The sequence below is a fragment of the Petromyzon marinus genome, chromosome 18 (genome assembly GCF_048934315.1).
Source record: "Petromyzon marinus isolate PM22_M1 ecotype Great Lakes invasive population chromosome 18, UKy_Petmar_22M1.pri1.0, whole genome shotgun sequence".
Classification (NCBI taxonomy): domain Eukaryota; kingdom Metazoa; phylum Chordata; class Hyperoartia; order Petromyzontiformes; family Petromyzontidae; genus Petromyzon; species Petromyzon marinus.
Window position 1 is genome coordinate 4,371,227 of NC_133684.1, and position 15,833 is coordinate 4,387,059.

General features: G+C 39.7%; 1 protein-coding gene across 2 annotated transcripts in view; it reads right to left on the reverse strand.

The window, feature by feature from the left end:
- LOC116943589 (uncharacterized) overlaps positions 1–14,760 on the reverse strand; it is a 67,969-nt gene extending 53,209 nt beyond the window's left edge. For both annotated transcript variants that reach the window (XM_032956553.2, XM_076067809.1), the window contains exons 1-7: positions 14,625–14,760; positions 12,724–12,819; positions 6,740–6,781; positions 4,852–4,887; positions 3,547–3,582; positions 1,755–1,790; positions 1,146–1,172 (exon numbers count right to left, since the gene is read on the reverse strand). In XM_032956553.2, coding sequence (XP_032812444.2) covers positions 1,146–1,172; positions 1,755–1,790; positions 3,547–3,582; positions 4,852–4,887; positions 6,740–6,781; positions 12,724–12,819; positions 14,625–14,655 — 304 coding nt within the window. In that variant the 5' untranslated portion in view covers positions 14,656–14,760. The remainder of the gene's footprint in view (positions 1–1,145; positions 1,173–1,754; positions 1,791–3,546; positions 3,583–4,851; positions 4,888–6,739; positions 6,782–12,723; positions 12,820–14,624) is intronic.
- Positions 14,761–15,833: the final 1,073 nt, after the last annotated feature.

Sequence of the window (15,833 nt, forward strand, 5' to 3'; positions counted from 1 at the left end):
CTTACGGACAAATAAAACAAATTCGGAAAGCTTACGGGTTGATAGACTAAAAGATGTCGATATATTTTAGGATATATGGAATCGAAGGCAATTTATTACCCATATTGTTCCAAAAAAGTGACTGGTAAGCAATGACATGATTATATTTTATTGACTTTTTCACTGATGGCCCATATAGGAGAGAGGACGCTCACCAACACTTTCCGGAAAAAACGAGCAGTATCGCTTAAACACTGCTGGATAACATTGGTCTCACGTCAGATTATCTGAACTACTGAACAGTATTGATCTTTTTTGTGGAAATATGGAATACATGTTTAGATTTGATTTTAGTTACGTATGTATGTAACAATACAGGACCAAAAAAATACCGAACAGGGGAGACTGCTGAACAGATGAATGTATTCTACTGTCTTTCACAGCCTTGAAAATGTGATGTCTCTCATTTATTACTGATGCATTGCTTCATGTGTTTTATATATTGTTGCTGTTACGTGTCCTTTGATGATTGATATTTTCTCACGAACCATAAATATATTCACACACGTTTTCGTTCTTCCAATTTAGTCACAATGTTAAGAGGACTGGGACTGTTACAGAAAACACAAACTTTAAACATTATAGCTGCGCTAGTGTTGAATTGTAGGAAATTAATCAATAATTTTGTAGCCGGTTTCAATGCCAATTCCGTATGCTTTGCATCGTGAAAGGAGATTCAAAGTAAAAAAAACAAAGTTTATTTCCCGTTTAATTTCATCATTGAGGAGATGTCCACCTCTCGTCCACAGACTTGAGTCAGTGGCAGAAATTCCACATTCCTAGAGCAAGGGAAGTTTATCCAAAGGACAACGAAAACACTTCGTACTAGCCAAAGATATTGTATGACGTCTTATTATTCTCAGAGTTGGGCATGTTTACCAAATTAAGTAAAAAGGCGAATTTCATATTAGCGGTTTTTTTGCAGTCATTTCGTGACTGGGCCAAGAACATCAACTCGCTACACGTGAGAACCCAGTTTTAATCACAGGTGGTCTGGATCTGTATTTGAACCCAGGAAGGTCGTGAATGCCACCTCAGTACTTTCACCTCTGAGCTACATGGCCACTTCTGTGATGTAGCTTTTAAATAAACAGAAAGGTACCTACTCTCTTTTTGTTGAGGTGCAGCTGTGCCTGAAGTGGACAAAAAAATCGAAGGAAAAATGTCATTACATTACACATTTTATTATTATTATTATGGTATTTCACAAAGCAAAGTAATTATTTTCCAAAAAATATTATTGAGCCTATTATCGTGCACGTTGCATCATTAATGGTGCATCAAGATCAAAATTATTTATTTGCTCAAATGAACATTGAGGCAGTGCTGACGTACTGCTTACAGTCATAAGCCAGTGGTGGAAAGTCCATAGTCCTATGACAAGGGGAAGTCTATCCATAGGACAACCACTGTTGACTCAATCAAAAACACGTAATATCATCAAATCAATGTCATTATTATTATTATCCTAAGACTTGGACATTTTTTTACAAATTCAATAACAAGCATAATCTAATATAATAGGTTTTTATGAAGTCATTCGTGACTGGCATAAGCACATCAATTCGTCCCACTTGAGAATCCAGTTTAGTCGCAGGTGGCGTGGACCCGGTTTTGAACCCAGAAACCGAATAGCACCACCTCAGTAGTTTGACCTCTGAGCCTCCTGGCTACTTCTACGCTTGGAGCTTTCAAATGAAGAGAAAGGTACCTACGCTGCGTTGTCTTTAGAGTTGTCGACTTGGCTGTGGCTGATGTGGAAACAAGAAAGACGTAAGTATGAATGACTTTAAGTAAGTAAGAACATTTGATATTATAATAATACTTGTTTTTTTACCCTTTATCTGGCAATAAAACTGACACCTTTTAATACAAGGAGTCATGTTTGCATTGACCACAATACCTGCGGTCGGAATGCAAACAAAAAGCATAACTCTGATAATGTATGCACTGTCCTTGAAATTGATTGGTCCACACCCGAGACAGCTTTCCTTAGAGCCTAGTCTCACGTGGTGTTGGACCAGATGACGCCAAAAGACGTCACCAGGAGACTCAGAGGTCAGACTGGTCCAACACCATTTGAGACTAGGCTCTAAGGAAAGCTGTCTCGGGTGTGGACCAATCAATTTCAAGGACAGTGCATACATTATCAGAGTTATGTTTTTTGTTTGCATTCCGACCGCAGGTATTGTGGTCAATGCAAACATTAATCCTTGTAAAAAAAAGGTGTCAGTTTTGTTGCCGGATAAAAGGATAAAAAACCAATGATCATCTTTTGCTACTGGCAAAAGGAGGTTCCAATGGTGGAACATTTGATATTGCACACTCCAGTCCATCACGAATGCGCATTGATCCCTCGTTGAAGTAGGCTCTCTGAAACAACAACACCGTTTTGAGTCTGTTGCGGAACTGTCTCAGACCCAGGGATGGATCCCGAACGTGAGCTGGTAGCGTGCTCCAGGGCTTTCGGCCAGATACCCCGAAACTGCGCTGGCCGTATCGCACGCGAGGTTTACACAAAGCGAGTACACCAGCAGGTGGCCGCGAGCTGCGGATCTTAGTCGGAGCACATTTGGGTGTGTTGAAACTGGTACGCACTGATCGGCGAGACAGGATGTAGCAGATTGATGGAGACTCTTAAAGATGAGTAGGCAGAATTTATACGTGATCCTGTATTTAATAGGTAGACAGTGCAGCTCATCACGTATCAAACTCGTGACCGGATCATATTTGAACATGATTATTATGGTGTTTCACAAAGCGAAGTGATTTTTTTTTCATCCTGGAGTCTATTTTAGTGCAAATATGGTCCACATTGCATCATAAACGGAGCATCAAAGTCAAAGTTATTTCCTGCTTAAGTAAGCATTGGGGCAGTGTGCCTATCGTGTTTACATGCCTGAGCCCTTGGTGAACATTCCACATTGCTATGGTTAGGGAAATTCTATCCATAGGACACAACCACTGTTCACCCAAACCATAAAACGTACAATTGTAAAAAAAAAAAAATACTATTTTTTATTGCTATTATTCACAGCGTTGTACATTTTTACTAAATCAAGTAAAAGGGTACATTTTATACGGTCATTAGTGACTGAGCCAGGGACATCATGCCAGTGACACTTGAGAGCCCAGCATAGTCACAGGTGGCTTGCAGCTGCATTTGAACCCAGGAACTCATTGATACCACCTCAGTTGTTTTTCAACTCTGAGCTACCAGTGATGTAACTTGTAAATGCAGGATGCTTCAACAAAATGTGAACACTTACATGACACTATCGTTTTTTTAATGGAAAAAGAACGGATAATCCACTGTAACAAGATAAGAAACGTATGTTGATAGCTTCAAAAAGTCTCTACTTGTTCGCCAATCATTGTCAACACACGCTTGGAATCTTCTCAAGGTGGTCTCTAGAGCCCGGAGGCACATTTATTTGGGTGTTGTTGCAAGTTCTCCGAAATGTTAACATTGTTTTGAAGCACCCTGTATACCAAAAAGGTACATACTCGTTATTTTCTTTGCAGATGTCGCTTTAGCTGTGGCTGATGTGGGGGGGGGGACAATGGCATAAACATTAATTATTTTAACACCATTCTTGTTGTGTTGTTTCTAGAAATAAAAATATTTTTACACTTTTGGAGTTATTTCAGTGCAAAGTGGTATATGTTGCACAGTAAATGGAGCATCAAAGTCAAAAGTCAAAGTTATTTCTTCGCTCAAACGAACATTGAGGCAGTGTGCCTCTAATGTTTACAGCCCTGTGCCCGTGGTGGAAATTCCACGTTCTTGTGGTAAGGGCACGTGTATCTATACCACAACCACTGTTTTGAACTCAAACCAATTTTTTTTTATTGTTAAACCAATTCCATTATCATATCTTCTTCCAAAAGTATTTTTTTATCAACAAAATAATTCAGGTACACAACACAGAGGATATGAAAGCAGGTTGACACCAGCACAAACACATTACAGATTACAGTGAAATGGAAACCTGTCAAAACCACACGTTTCAATGAACCGTTGCAATAAACTCTACAATCCCCTGGTGTCTTCCTAAGCTCTGATACCCCTGTAGGAGAAGGGGAATAAGGAAGGGGGGGGGGGGAGTGCCTAAATGCCCTAATGAATGCTCTTTAAGAATCAATGACCCCAATAGAGGATAGGTAGTGAAGGCGCTCCATATTTGGTGGTAGGCTTCCTCTCTGCCCCTTGGTTTTGCACTTCGATGCTATAGAGCGGCAATTTTTTCTCTCCCATTTATTGGCCCATTCCTGCAGTGCATGCTATTTCCAGTTGGCTGTGATGGTGCGTTTAGCCATAACATTGTATTATTATCATTTGTCTTATTCTCAGCATTGGACATTTTTACGAAATTAAGTATGAGGGTAAGATGAATGATAGCTTTTGCGCAGTCATTGGGGACTGGGCCAAGAACATCAACTCACTACACTTGAGAACCAAGTTTAGTCATAGGTGGCCTGAACCTGAATTTTAACCCTGAAACTCACTGTATGTACGTATTATGTTGAACTTCTTTCGCACCATACATAGTCAACCGTGTTAATCGGAGTTGCGGGGGGAAGTACAACAAACTAAACACAAAAAGCAGTTCTCAAAAGTTAGTTTTAAATCTTGATGATTTAAAAGTGCATAGCTCCAGTGGCTTCCTAATATCGGAAGGAAGAGCATTCCAGACGGCTGCAGAAGCGCATCTGAAAGCGCGCGATGCGGTGACCGTCTTGGCCATGTGACCCATAAGCCACGTGGCCACTTCGCCCCTTGAGTCTTTAATTAAGCAGAACGGTACCTACTCTGTGGTGAGTCTGCAGTTGTCATTTGAGGAGTGGCTGCAGTAGACAAAAAAAACACAAATAATATAATTATTTTGATAAACATTATTATTATCACGGTGTTTCTAAAAGCAATGTAACTTTATATATATATATAATCCTTCAGTCTATTCTAGTGCAAATTTTGGTGCACATTGAATCGTAAATGGTGCATCAAAGTCGATGAGATTTCCTGCTGAAACAAAAAAGTATTGAGGCGGTGCTTATCCATCTTCTTACAGCCCTGAGACCGTGGTGGAAATGCCAGACTACTATGTCATGGGTGAGTTTATCCAAATAACAACCACTGTTGACTTCCAACATACCACTTGGTAATGACTTACAAAACTCAAGAAGGCCTTTGTCCTCAGTATCTGCAGTCCCGTCTGCCCCCCCCCCCGCCCCCCCCCCCGCCCCCCCCCCCCAGACGTCTGGTAGATCTAGCTTGCGTTCCTCAGTCCAGGCCTTGCTAGCTCAATCTATAATATTTCATTTTACGCTGGGCGGTAGTAGGGGCCTTTTTGAGTGTAGCGTCTAAGATTTGGAACTCTCTGACGCCGGCCCTCAGATTGCCTGTGGGCACCAAACAGTTCAGGAACTCTGCAAGCCGCATTGTTTTATTTTAGCTTTTCCTTGAGTATGTCCTCTCATCTTGATGTTTGTACACGTGTCTTGATGTTATAGGTAGGAGGATTACCTTCGTTTAATATATACCGTTACTTTCTGCGACGCCCTCTTTAGCGGGGGCGAGTTTTTACTAACAAAAAATGTAATTGAATGAAGGAATTAACGAATGAAAGTATACACCCAGTTTATTGACTCCAAAGGGATGATGGGCTGAGTCAAACCCCCAACAATGATTTTAACTTGCAACGTTCTGATCACAAATGGGTTTGATTTACCTGCAGAGCCACCAGGCCAGAACACCTTGTTTCGTTATTATGCCTTAACTGTTGGCTATACGTGAATAAAAAAAAAATGTTTGCTCTAATTTTTAGAACTCTTCCATTAATTACAATTTGCTTGAACTATTCTGGAAGGCAGCTGAATACATTTAGCTAATTCATAAATGCGTTCACCCTTTATTTCAATTATACAATTGCCCATTGTATATTTATATGAGAAAGGCTGACTTGAGTTTGATGACTCTTTTCAGAATGTTCCTGTCTGAGGATGTTTGGCTATTTCCATTAAAGAAGTATTTGGCATGTGGGGAGAAAATGGGAGCGCCTTTAGAAAACCCCACATGCACCAAGGGAGAGTACTCAAAGTTCCACGCAGATATATTCAATAGGCAAAATATATATGTATGTCCAATGAGTGGACAAATTCCATCTTTTGACCTCATTCACTGATGTATTGTAATCTTCTGGCACCTTACCGACTGTGCAATCAGACATGAAAGTTAAGATATTTAACTTTTATTTTATTTACCCCTAACCTTTGGCTGTGTGTGTGTATATATGTATCAAGCACCATATACGTTTATCTCGCCTTCATATTTCATGAGTTTCAAAATGTATATACTCAGCAATAACACGTAAAAAAATACTTAGCAAACAGTTTACGTGTCATTCCTACGATGTACGTATGTATGAGAAGAGGTTTTCCCCTTTTTTCTGGCATCAAAACACCAAACTGAAACCTTTTACAAGTGGAGACTCTTTGACTTTTTGAAGCTATTAACATATATTTATTTTCATGTCACAACGTATTATCCGTTCTTCTTTACCATAAAAAACGATAGTCCCTTCTAAGTGTTAACATCTTTTTGAAGTACCCTGTATATATGTCCTTTTATGTACGATTGCATTGTGTCAATATATCAATATACATATTGATTGTTATATTTCCAATAGAGAGTACTTACATGATGAAGTTTCGCTTTCTTGGGTTGCGTTTGAAGTTGAGACTGTTAAATGAAAAACATTTAAAAATATATTTAATTTATTCATTATGATTATAATAGAGGTGTCTCACTCAGCAAAGTGACTTTGTGTCATTTTGAAGGCTATTTCAGTAAAACTTTGGAATACATCGCAAAGTGAATGGAACATCGAAGGATAAAAGTCAACCTGATTTCCTGCTCGAGGTGGCAGGAAATCAGTTTGATGCGGTGCTCACCTTCTGTTTGCAACCCTGAGCAAGCAGAGCGGAAATTGGATGTTACAATGGTGGGGCCAAAGTATATCCATAGGACAACAACTGTAGACCTCCCCACAAAGTGGCACTGATTTTACCAACCGAGGAGGGATGATGGGCCGACTCAACCACCTTTTGATTGCCTCTTGCTCTACCGTCCGACGGGGTTTCACACCTCTACGTAAGTGCAACATTTATGATGATTCATCCCTCACGAATGCACATTAAGCTCAACACACTGGTCCATAACACTGCTCTAAAAGGGAAACAATACATATTAGGTGATTTATTTTTTTGTAACTGGCCCTTGTTCACAGCGCACACTGATCTTTGTATGCTGAAGAAGGGCCATAGGATGAAATTATGGTGTTCTTTTTGTTATTGTAATATGTGATTATGCACGACGGCCAACGCTGTGACACAGCGAGAAATGTTTATTTATCTGTCTCCTCAGCACTCAGGCCTCTTGAGGTACACAGCCGAGCAACCTTCATCAAAGGGAACTGTGTGCAAAAATTCGAGCGGATGTCGAGGAAATCCAGTCTTGAAGTCCATTTACAGATATTCTCTGGGTCTTTCGGTAAAGTCACGTAGAGAGGTTCAAAGAAAATAACAAAAAACTCCGACGTTTCGATCAAGAAGAGGGGGTTAGCTTCTAAAGGTAAACTGTCTATAAAGGTTTTGCAATGGGCATAGCCCAAATGTCAGCAGCCAATGATAGTGTGAGTGGTGGGCAGCGACCGCCACGGTGGTGGGTGTTCCACCAATCAAAGGGCTGCCAAGTAAAAATTTGCATGTCAATGTAAAATCGTTGAGCGGCCTCCACGGCCAGCGCCCTGAGGTGGCTATGTTAATGTGAGATATTAGCATGTTAATGCGGGATCGCAGAGCAGCAAACCTCGACAAACGCTTGTGTTGCGATCGAAACGTCATAGTTGTTTTGTTATTTTCTTTGAACCTATCTATGTGACTTTACCGAAAGACCCAAAGAATATGAATTCCTGCAGTCACGAAAGCTTTGAGTCCATTTACAGATTTTTAAACATAAGTCAATTTACAGAGATGCATTACATCAGGCTATATATATATCTGGATTCCTCTCAAATCCCATTGCGAACAATGTAAAACAAAAAAAGCACTTTTTCTACGAATAATCGGACGTTAAGGCCACCATCTCAGCCATCCTCTTCCCAATCCAAAGTTTAATGTGAGACATTTACAGTATAGTATTCTTCTCAGACAAAATTTACAACATCCAACTCCGGCTCATCTCATCTAGCCCCCCACCCCCAACCTCCATGCTGGATTTTTCCCCCACCTTTTCCCCAATACACCATTCTCAGAATGTGTTTTTGTGGTTGCCACTTCAACGGTCGTGAGATTTAATCTCTCAGTTCATTCCCCGTACCAAATTCATTCAAGAAAATTCAATTTTACTCTTTTACTCTGCCCATGTCACCAACATTTGCAATCAATCTCCCAGCTCTGGCATTGTCCCTTTGACCTTCAAACTGGCAGCTGTCAAATCGCACCTGAAAAAGACTGTGGCCTCGACTCTTGAGGTTCCAAATAACTATCGTCCAATCTTCAATCTACTCTTCATATCCAAGGTGCTCGAATGTCTGGTTGCTTTGCAGTTGAACCACCATATCTACTCTAATGACACACCACTGAGACAGCTCTGGCTAAAATGGTGAATGGCCTTTGGATCACTGCTGACTAGCTCCCCCAGTAATCTCACTTTGCTGGTTCTGAGTTCAGTCTTTGTTTACACCATCGACCATGACATCTTGATTTACTACTTGGGAAGCATCATCGGAGTCTCAGAAACTGTGCTCCATTGGTTCAGATCTTATATGACGAATTGGGAACGGTTCGTATCCATGTGAGATTTTGAATCTGCCCCCAGCGCTATTCATCTGGGGACTCTCAGGGGTGCCGTTCTTGACCCTCTTCCCTGTTGTAATTATACAGTTCCTCTGAGTCATATTTTCCGACATATTGGCCTAAAATGTTAATGCAATGTGCACGACGCCCACATTTCGGCCGCTGACTTCCTTCAACAGTTGGATGCAACAAAACTTCCTCCAGATTAACAGTGTCAAAGCAGAGGCGATGCTCATCTGATCACCCCCACCAACTACAAAAAGCTGCACGCTTCAGCATTATGATCGAGGGCCAGGTAATCTCTTTGGCGCAGAAAGTCAGAAATCTAAGGGTTATCTGCGACCCCACACTGCCCTAAAAGGCTCATTGAAAATATCACAAAAACTCATTTTTTTCTATCTTAGGACCATCTCCCGTATCCAATGCCTTCTCTCTGCTTCAGATGAAGAGAAGATGGTTCATGCCTTTATGTCACCTCGCATTGACTGCTGCAATGGCTTTGGTTCTCGGTGTGGATAGGATTCTCCTTAACAGCCTGCAGTGTTCATATTCTTAAATCAAAAAGCCTGCAGTGTGTTCAGGTTGTGGCTGCTAGGGTGTTAACCAGAGTTCCTTCTCCAGATCACATTCTGCCTTGTGTTGGTCTCTCTGCACTGGCTTGCAGTTTCACCTACGATTCAGTTTCAACTTACATAGCTCAGAACCACCTTGCCCCAGGCGACATCAGAGACACACTGCTGCGACTCATATGTCCCCTCAAGGTCACTAAGATCGAGGGAATCAGTTCTTCTCTGTGATCCCAGGTCAAGGCTTCGATCGATGGGCGACCAAGCTTTTTTTCCTGAGTAACCCTTAGACTCTGGAACTTTCTTCCACCAGGGTCTTAGAATCTCTGAGTCTGTGGACATCTTTAAAACACATCTTGAAATGTATTTCCTCACTTATGTTTCTTCGACAATGAGTGAATAAAGTCAGAAATCTTTATTTATTATATATTTTAATTTCATGAGGTTTTTTTTATTCTGAGTGTTTCCTGCTGTCTTGAACATTGAGATCCTCGATAAAAGGCCGCTATATAAAGTAAATATTAATTATTATTATTATTTCTACCATGTTGCAGTTTTAACCAAATGAGACTCTGAATGGGATTATGAACGTATTGGGAATTCGGAATCAGAATATTTATTTATACTGGAGGAATCCGATGAGCTATGAAGCTCTTTTTCACAGATGTCCAGTCGAGGTGGGTAAGAACGTTACGACAACAAACAACAACAAAAACACGACAGGAGTGTAAAGTACCAGAAAGATAAACAAATCACCCAAACACAAACAATTAAAACACGGAACCATCCACATCCTACCAGGCAAAGCCCACTGAGGTATTAACATTATTTTTCAAAAAGCGACATTCCAGTGCCAGAAGAGATTTCAATGTAGTAGGGATTTGAAAGGCGGTCAGAGGGCATTGAATTGGGCGGGCAGACCTATATATTATTCCTTGCTCCAGGAGCCGTGTCGACTTCGCGGTGCCACTTGGCATAAGTGTTCTCACACATCTTCTTTGGTTCTTTCGGGAAAGTCACGTAGAATGAGAATAAAATAATAAAATAATAAAATAAAATAGCGCAATAAAATTCTCGGGACGACAGTTCTGTTCTTTCACCTGAAGAAGGCTGCTTGTGTTGTGGCCGAAACGTCGTGAGAATTTTATTGTGTTATTTTATTATTTTATTATTATTTTTTTCTCATTCTACGTGACTTTCCCGAAAGAACCAACGAAGATGAATCCTTTGCAGTCGCGAAAGCTTTGAATCGAAGTGTTCTCACACAGTCACGGGAGAGTCTAATCAGCACCGAGCAACTGCGCTTGGGGTGAAGCTCGAGGTTCCGAGGCGTCTGTGTTCCCCTTCACGAATAGGGAACTTCAAATACGACGTCGTCTTAGAGCCAACAGCTTGCACGTGTCTGGCTCCCTTTTTTGAGTTTCGAAACCACATTGTCGAATAGCTATGCGCATTATTGGGGTTGTGTTCTTTTACATGTTTGAAGATATTTTTTTTTTTACAAATTCTGTACTTTGTTTTGAGTTATCCATAACAGAGTCTGTTTGGGTTAGACCTGCGTAAATATATAAATGTGTCGTTAAACCCAACACCGCCCGACACAACAAGTTAGTAAGGTTTGTCACGTGAACAAAACAAGCCGTTACTAGTTCAGCACAATGGTGTTTTGGAGAGTAAACTCACAACATTTACAATTCGAGTACGACGTTTCGACAGTTATTACAACCAGCTTCATCAGGTAACAGCCAGCGAAAACCTACATGATAAACTGTTTTTAAATATGTTTTATCGCGTGTTAAACGCTCTGAGACACCCTATAAAAAATATTATGATAATTGTAATTATTTCCCATTGTGTAGATTATTTATACAGGATGGGGTTTTAATTCATAGACTGTGACTTGGCACCCTGTGGCTCCATCAACTAATCTGTCCACCAGTCTCATTATATTTAATATAATAATTATTGTAACTTTACTATTCATAATTTGCAGTGCTTTACCCACCTATTGCAGGTTATAGACATCCCCACGCCATTTCAGTCGTGTGGGTTGTTTGACCATACTTCACCACAGTGGTCAGTGTGGGTTGGTTGAAGGGGTAGCCAGGGGCACATCAGTTAAAACTTAAAAATACTAAAAAAAATTTTTATTTTAATCTAGATTTGAAGTTTTCGTGACTGCAGGGATCCATACTCTTTGGTTCTTTCGGTAAAGTCACGTAGGTATAAAAAATAAAATAAATTAAATCACGACGTTTCGGACGCAACACAAGCGTCCGTCATCAGGTGGGACAACCACAGCAAGAAACAATTACTGAATTGTTTATATATTTTTTATACCTACGTGACTTTACCTAAAGAACCAAAGAGTATTTTTATTTTACCAGGTAGGGCCCACTGAGCAATATAGCTCTTTTTCAGAAACGACCTGGCCACAAATGATAGCTCAACGACGTGGCATATCACGTGGAAATTTATAGCAGCCAAATACTCTAAACGCATGTTTCTAAATGTAGAAGGAAAATCCGGAGAACCCGGAGAAAAATCCACGCGACCACAGGGAGAACATGCTGACTAAATATACAGACATCGTCAGGGTCGGGATTGAACCCATACCTCCTGCCTACCAGGTGAGGTTGTTAACAACTCGCCATCTGATGTTAACGTTAATCGTGATTAAGAATCAAGCTCAGGTGACAACATTAAAAGTGCTGTGTGCTAACTACTCTGACACTGCTCCACCCCCATCATCATTGACAGGGGTGGCGGCATGGTCATACAATAACAATGGCAATTATTTTCCCAGGAAATCCCCACTCCGTCTCAATAATTATTTTTCAGGAAGGTTCTGCAATTTGGGTTGTCTACAGAATGGGATTCCATTAATGAGTGGCTTCTTTGTTCAAGGAGGCCGGAGTACTTGGAGTGAGTGATGTTCAGCAATGCTATCTCATGACAATCTCGAAGTCCCATGCCTACAACCCCTGTTAGAGCCTCGTGGTCACCCATGCATGTACAACTCAAGTTCAAGTTCTAAGCTTGGACTATCTGGCAAAATCGGATACATTTAGGATGACTTAGTCGGTGGCAACACGAGCATCTGTGTGTAATCTTAGTATCTCAATCAATGTACATTCTGTCTGTTTCTTCCTAATTTACACTCGACGCAACAAAGCATCCAAAGGTGATCGCCACGAAAAGCCGAGCAATGAACGCGTCGTTGACGTTTTCGAACGCTATACAGCCTGCAATCATTTACCTGTGAATGTTGTCACGACGTCTGTGCTTGATGTGGCGTTCGCAGAAGACGTAACATTTGTAGATGTAAAATTGGTTTGTGCAACGCACACTGCACCTGTGATGACAGCACAGCCAGCAAAACGTTTCACAGGCCTGATTTTAAGTCAAACTTTTTATTTAAAAATAAATTGCAATAAATTACAAAAAAATTATTGCAATAAATTACAAAAAAAAATCAGAATTAGACATGTCAAATACATTGTGAAGTGGATTGCTATTGTAGTGGAGCTTGCTGTCTCTTATAGTTATAAGACCGTAGGAAAATGATAAATGCTGGCAGGAAACATTTATTAGACAACTACTCTGACTATTGTTATACTGTATCAACATCCTATTTATATGCACTGTAGTGTATACACATTTCACACTTTAAAAAGTTAATGACAATCCTGCCACTCTATAACAAATAGTATAAGCAATTACTCTCGTCAATTATTGTAACACATGGCCATGCTTTTAATTGCAAATTGTATTAATTAGATGAAATGGGAAAAAAATACCCTTTGAAAAACATATTTTGATCGTCAAACTTAGGACACAGTGCAAATAGAAAACGTGGGTGGTATATAGAAGACTTAACGTGGCCACAAACTGGCGATAAGGAAACATGTGGCCGTTAGTCGCGATTAGGTACAGATTAATATTATTTATATATGTGTTTGTTTCCCGTACCCCCGCAATTTGGTGCCATGATGGTAAAAAAATAAATCCATTTATAATTCTCAAAGAGCAGTGCAACTGCTCCCGTGTTCGACTATAATCGACGGAATTTAATTTTGCAGAAATTCATCTGAGATCCCTCTTCAGGTGACATCTGCTTCACACATTAGAGGGGGCAGAATTTTAATACCTGACCTGCTGGTGAGTCACGTTCATGGCACAACAGTGAAAAGTTTTATATTTTTTTAAGTCTCACAACTAGATTTCAATTCAATTAATTGCAAAACCAAATTAATCTTGACGGGGTTTTTTTTTTTGGTGTGTGTGTGTGCATGCACTTAGTCGTCTATACCGGGGCTGAGACCGATCAATTCAATGCACTTGAGGACCTGGTCTCAGCAAAGGGCGACTGGGCACATTTTGATGCTAAGCATCTTAGCGATGCCAGGCCTCAGCGCTCTGACCGCTAAGCCACCTCGCCACCTTGATGATAAAATATATATCTATTTTTTTATCAAACTAATCCTGTTTACTACCATAGTAAAACATCTTTTTAAAAAAAAATATCCGGTAACCAATAGCTGTATTTCATGAACTGCAAGTATTGTCGATAATGTTTGTAATCAGATATCTTCGCTAATTGTCACTTTATTTTTTGGGGCATTTTGAGTTAAAAAAACAACAACAGATGTTCGCCATCACTGTTACTCTCATGATGTTACAACGCAGTATTTGGTTTTCTGTATCTAGCTAAAGTGAATGTTTTACAACTTTCTGCCACACATCAAAAATACCATGGAATGAAAAGTTTTAAATCTATACATATCACAAGAGCCATTTAATCAGCTTAATTATGAATACACGTTGAATATTATTGATCTGTTAGTTTAACATTAGTTGACACTGATTTTTATTTATTTTCCACAGCATCCAAAAAATATTTCTTCGTTGACACTTAAAGAAAAATGTAGTTGTCAAGGCTCACATAATACGCGACATTAACATAAATTATTTGCCAAAAATGATTGCCAGCCAAATCTCAAAAGTTTACAGAAGCCCTCAAAAGCAAACATTTCTGCGTTCCAAAAGACGGGCAACGCCTTAAAAGCGTAAGCCTCATTTATCGTTGGCACATTTTAATCATCCAAAGGTAACCATCCGATGATGTGACAGGGCAACTGTAAACCAGGGTGAACTCACCAAGCAGTCCAAAGATGAGCAGACGATACATTTTCGTAGAATGTAAATGAAAATAAATGTAATGTCTGGGGTGGGGAAAAAATGGTGCGCGGATCTCTCAAAGCTAGCTACCGTTTTGTACGTTTATAAAGATGGGGTTGACTTTATCTAAGTGAGCAGGGTTTCCTGTCGCCTACACCGTACAGCCGCTTACTTCCGCAAAACTCTGGCGCTCGCACACTCACACACAATCTGCACAACAGATGCGAGGACCATGTGGAATGCTTAAGAAACAGAATCACAAAGCACACACCCCAAAATATTGTTTGATGTGCTTCAATCCTTCCAGTTATACTTTTTGTACATACAGTTGAACAGTTGAACAGTTTATTTAGAATTGCCCTGTGAGCTAAGAAGCTCTTGAATCGGGTTTGATCAACAAAACAAACAACTCTAAAATTAAAAACACAACGTTTGCAACAGGTCTCATAAAAATTATAAATACAATGAATACAGCAATAAAAAGTCAACAAATGTAAACAATTTACAATATATTACTTAATTATAAATAAAATATATAACTAAAGTGAACATTAAGATTAGAGAAACATATTGCAAAATAGTGCATCTAGAGTGAGGAATAAGATTCGATAAAATATTACAAAACAAGGAATAGAAACGCCTTTGGTAATGATAACAATATTTTAGCCGGAATACCCTTTGAGATGGAACATCTCGTTTGAAAGGGTGTCCAGGATGTCAAGTGACACATACAGACACTGAATCAAACATTTTAGATAAATGCCATATTCAGTGCATGTTTATACAATTTCGTGTACTTTAATTCTGAAGTGTGTCTGCCTTGTGTCTAACACTTACCTGGTAATTATAAGTAACCAGTAAATATGCCAACGTTGAAACAACGTTGGACCAACGTTGGTTAAACAATCCATGTTCACTGGGTACTTTAGACAAAAGTTCCGTGTTTGAATAAAATATGTTAGGAAACCATACCTAGGATTTTATATTCCTGCAATTGTAATAACGTACAAGATTCACATTTACACGATTGGTACTTTGTGCTGTCATGGCAGATGGAATTGTGGATTTGGTGTGATAAATAATATACATTTTCCAACATTTATTAACCGAGTGTGATATTTTCACAGCAAATATTGTGCATGACGCAGTGGTCTAAATTAAAATGGGACATTTGTTCAAATAATTACT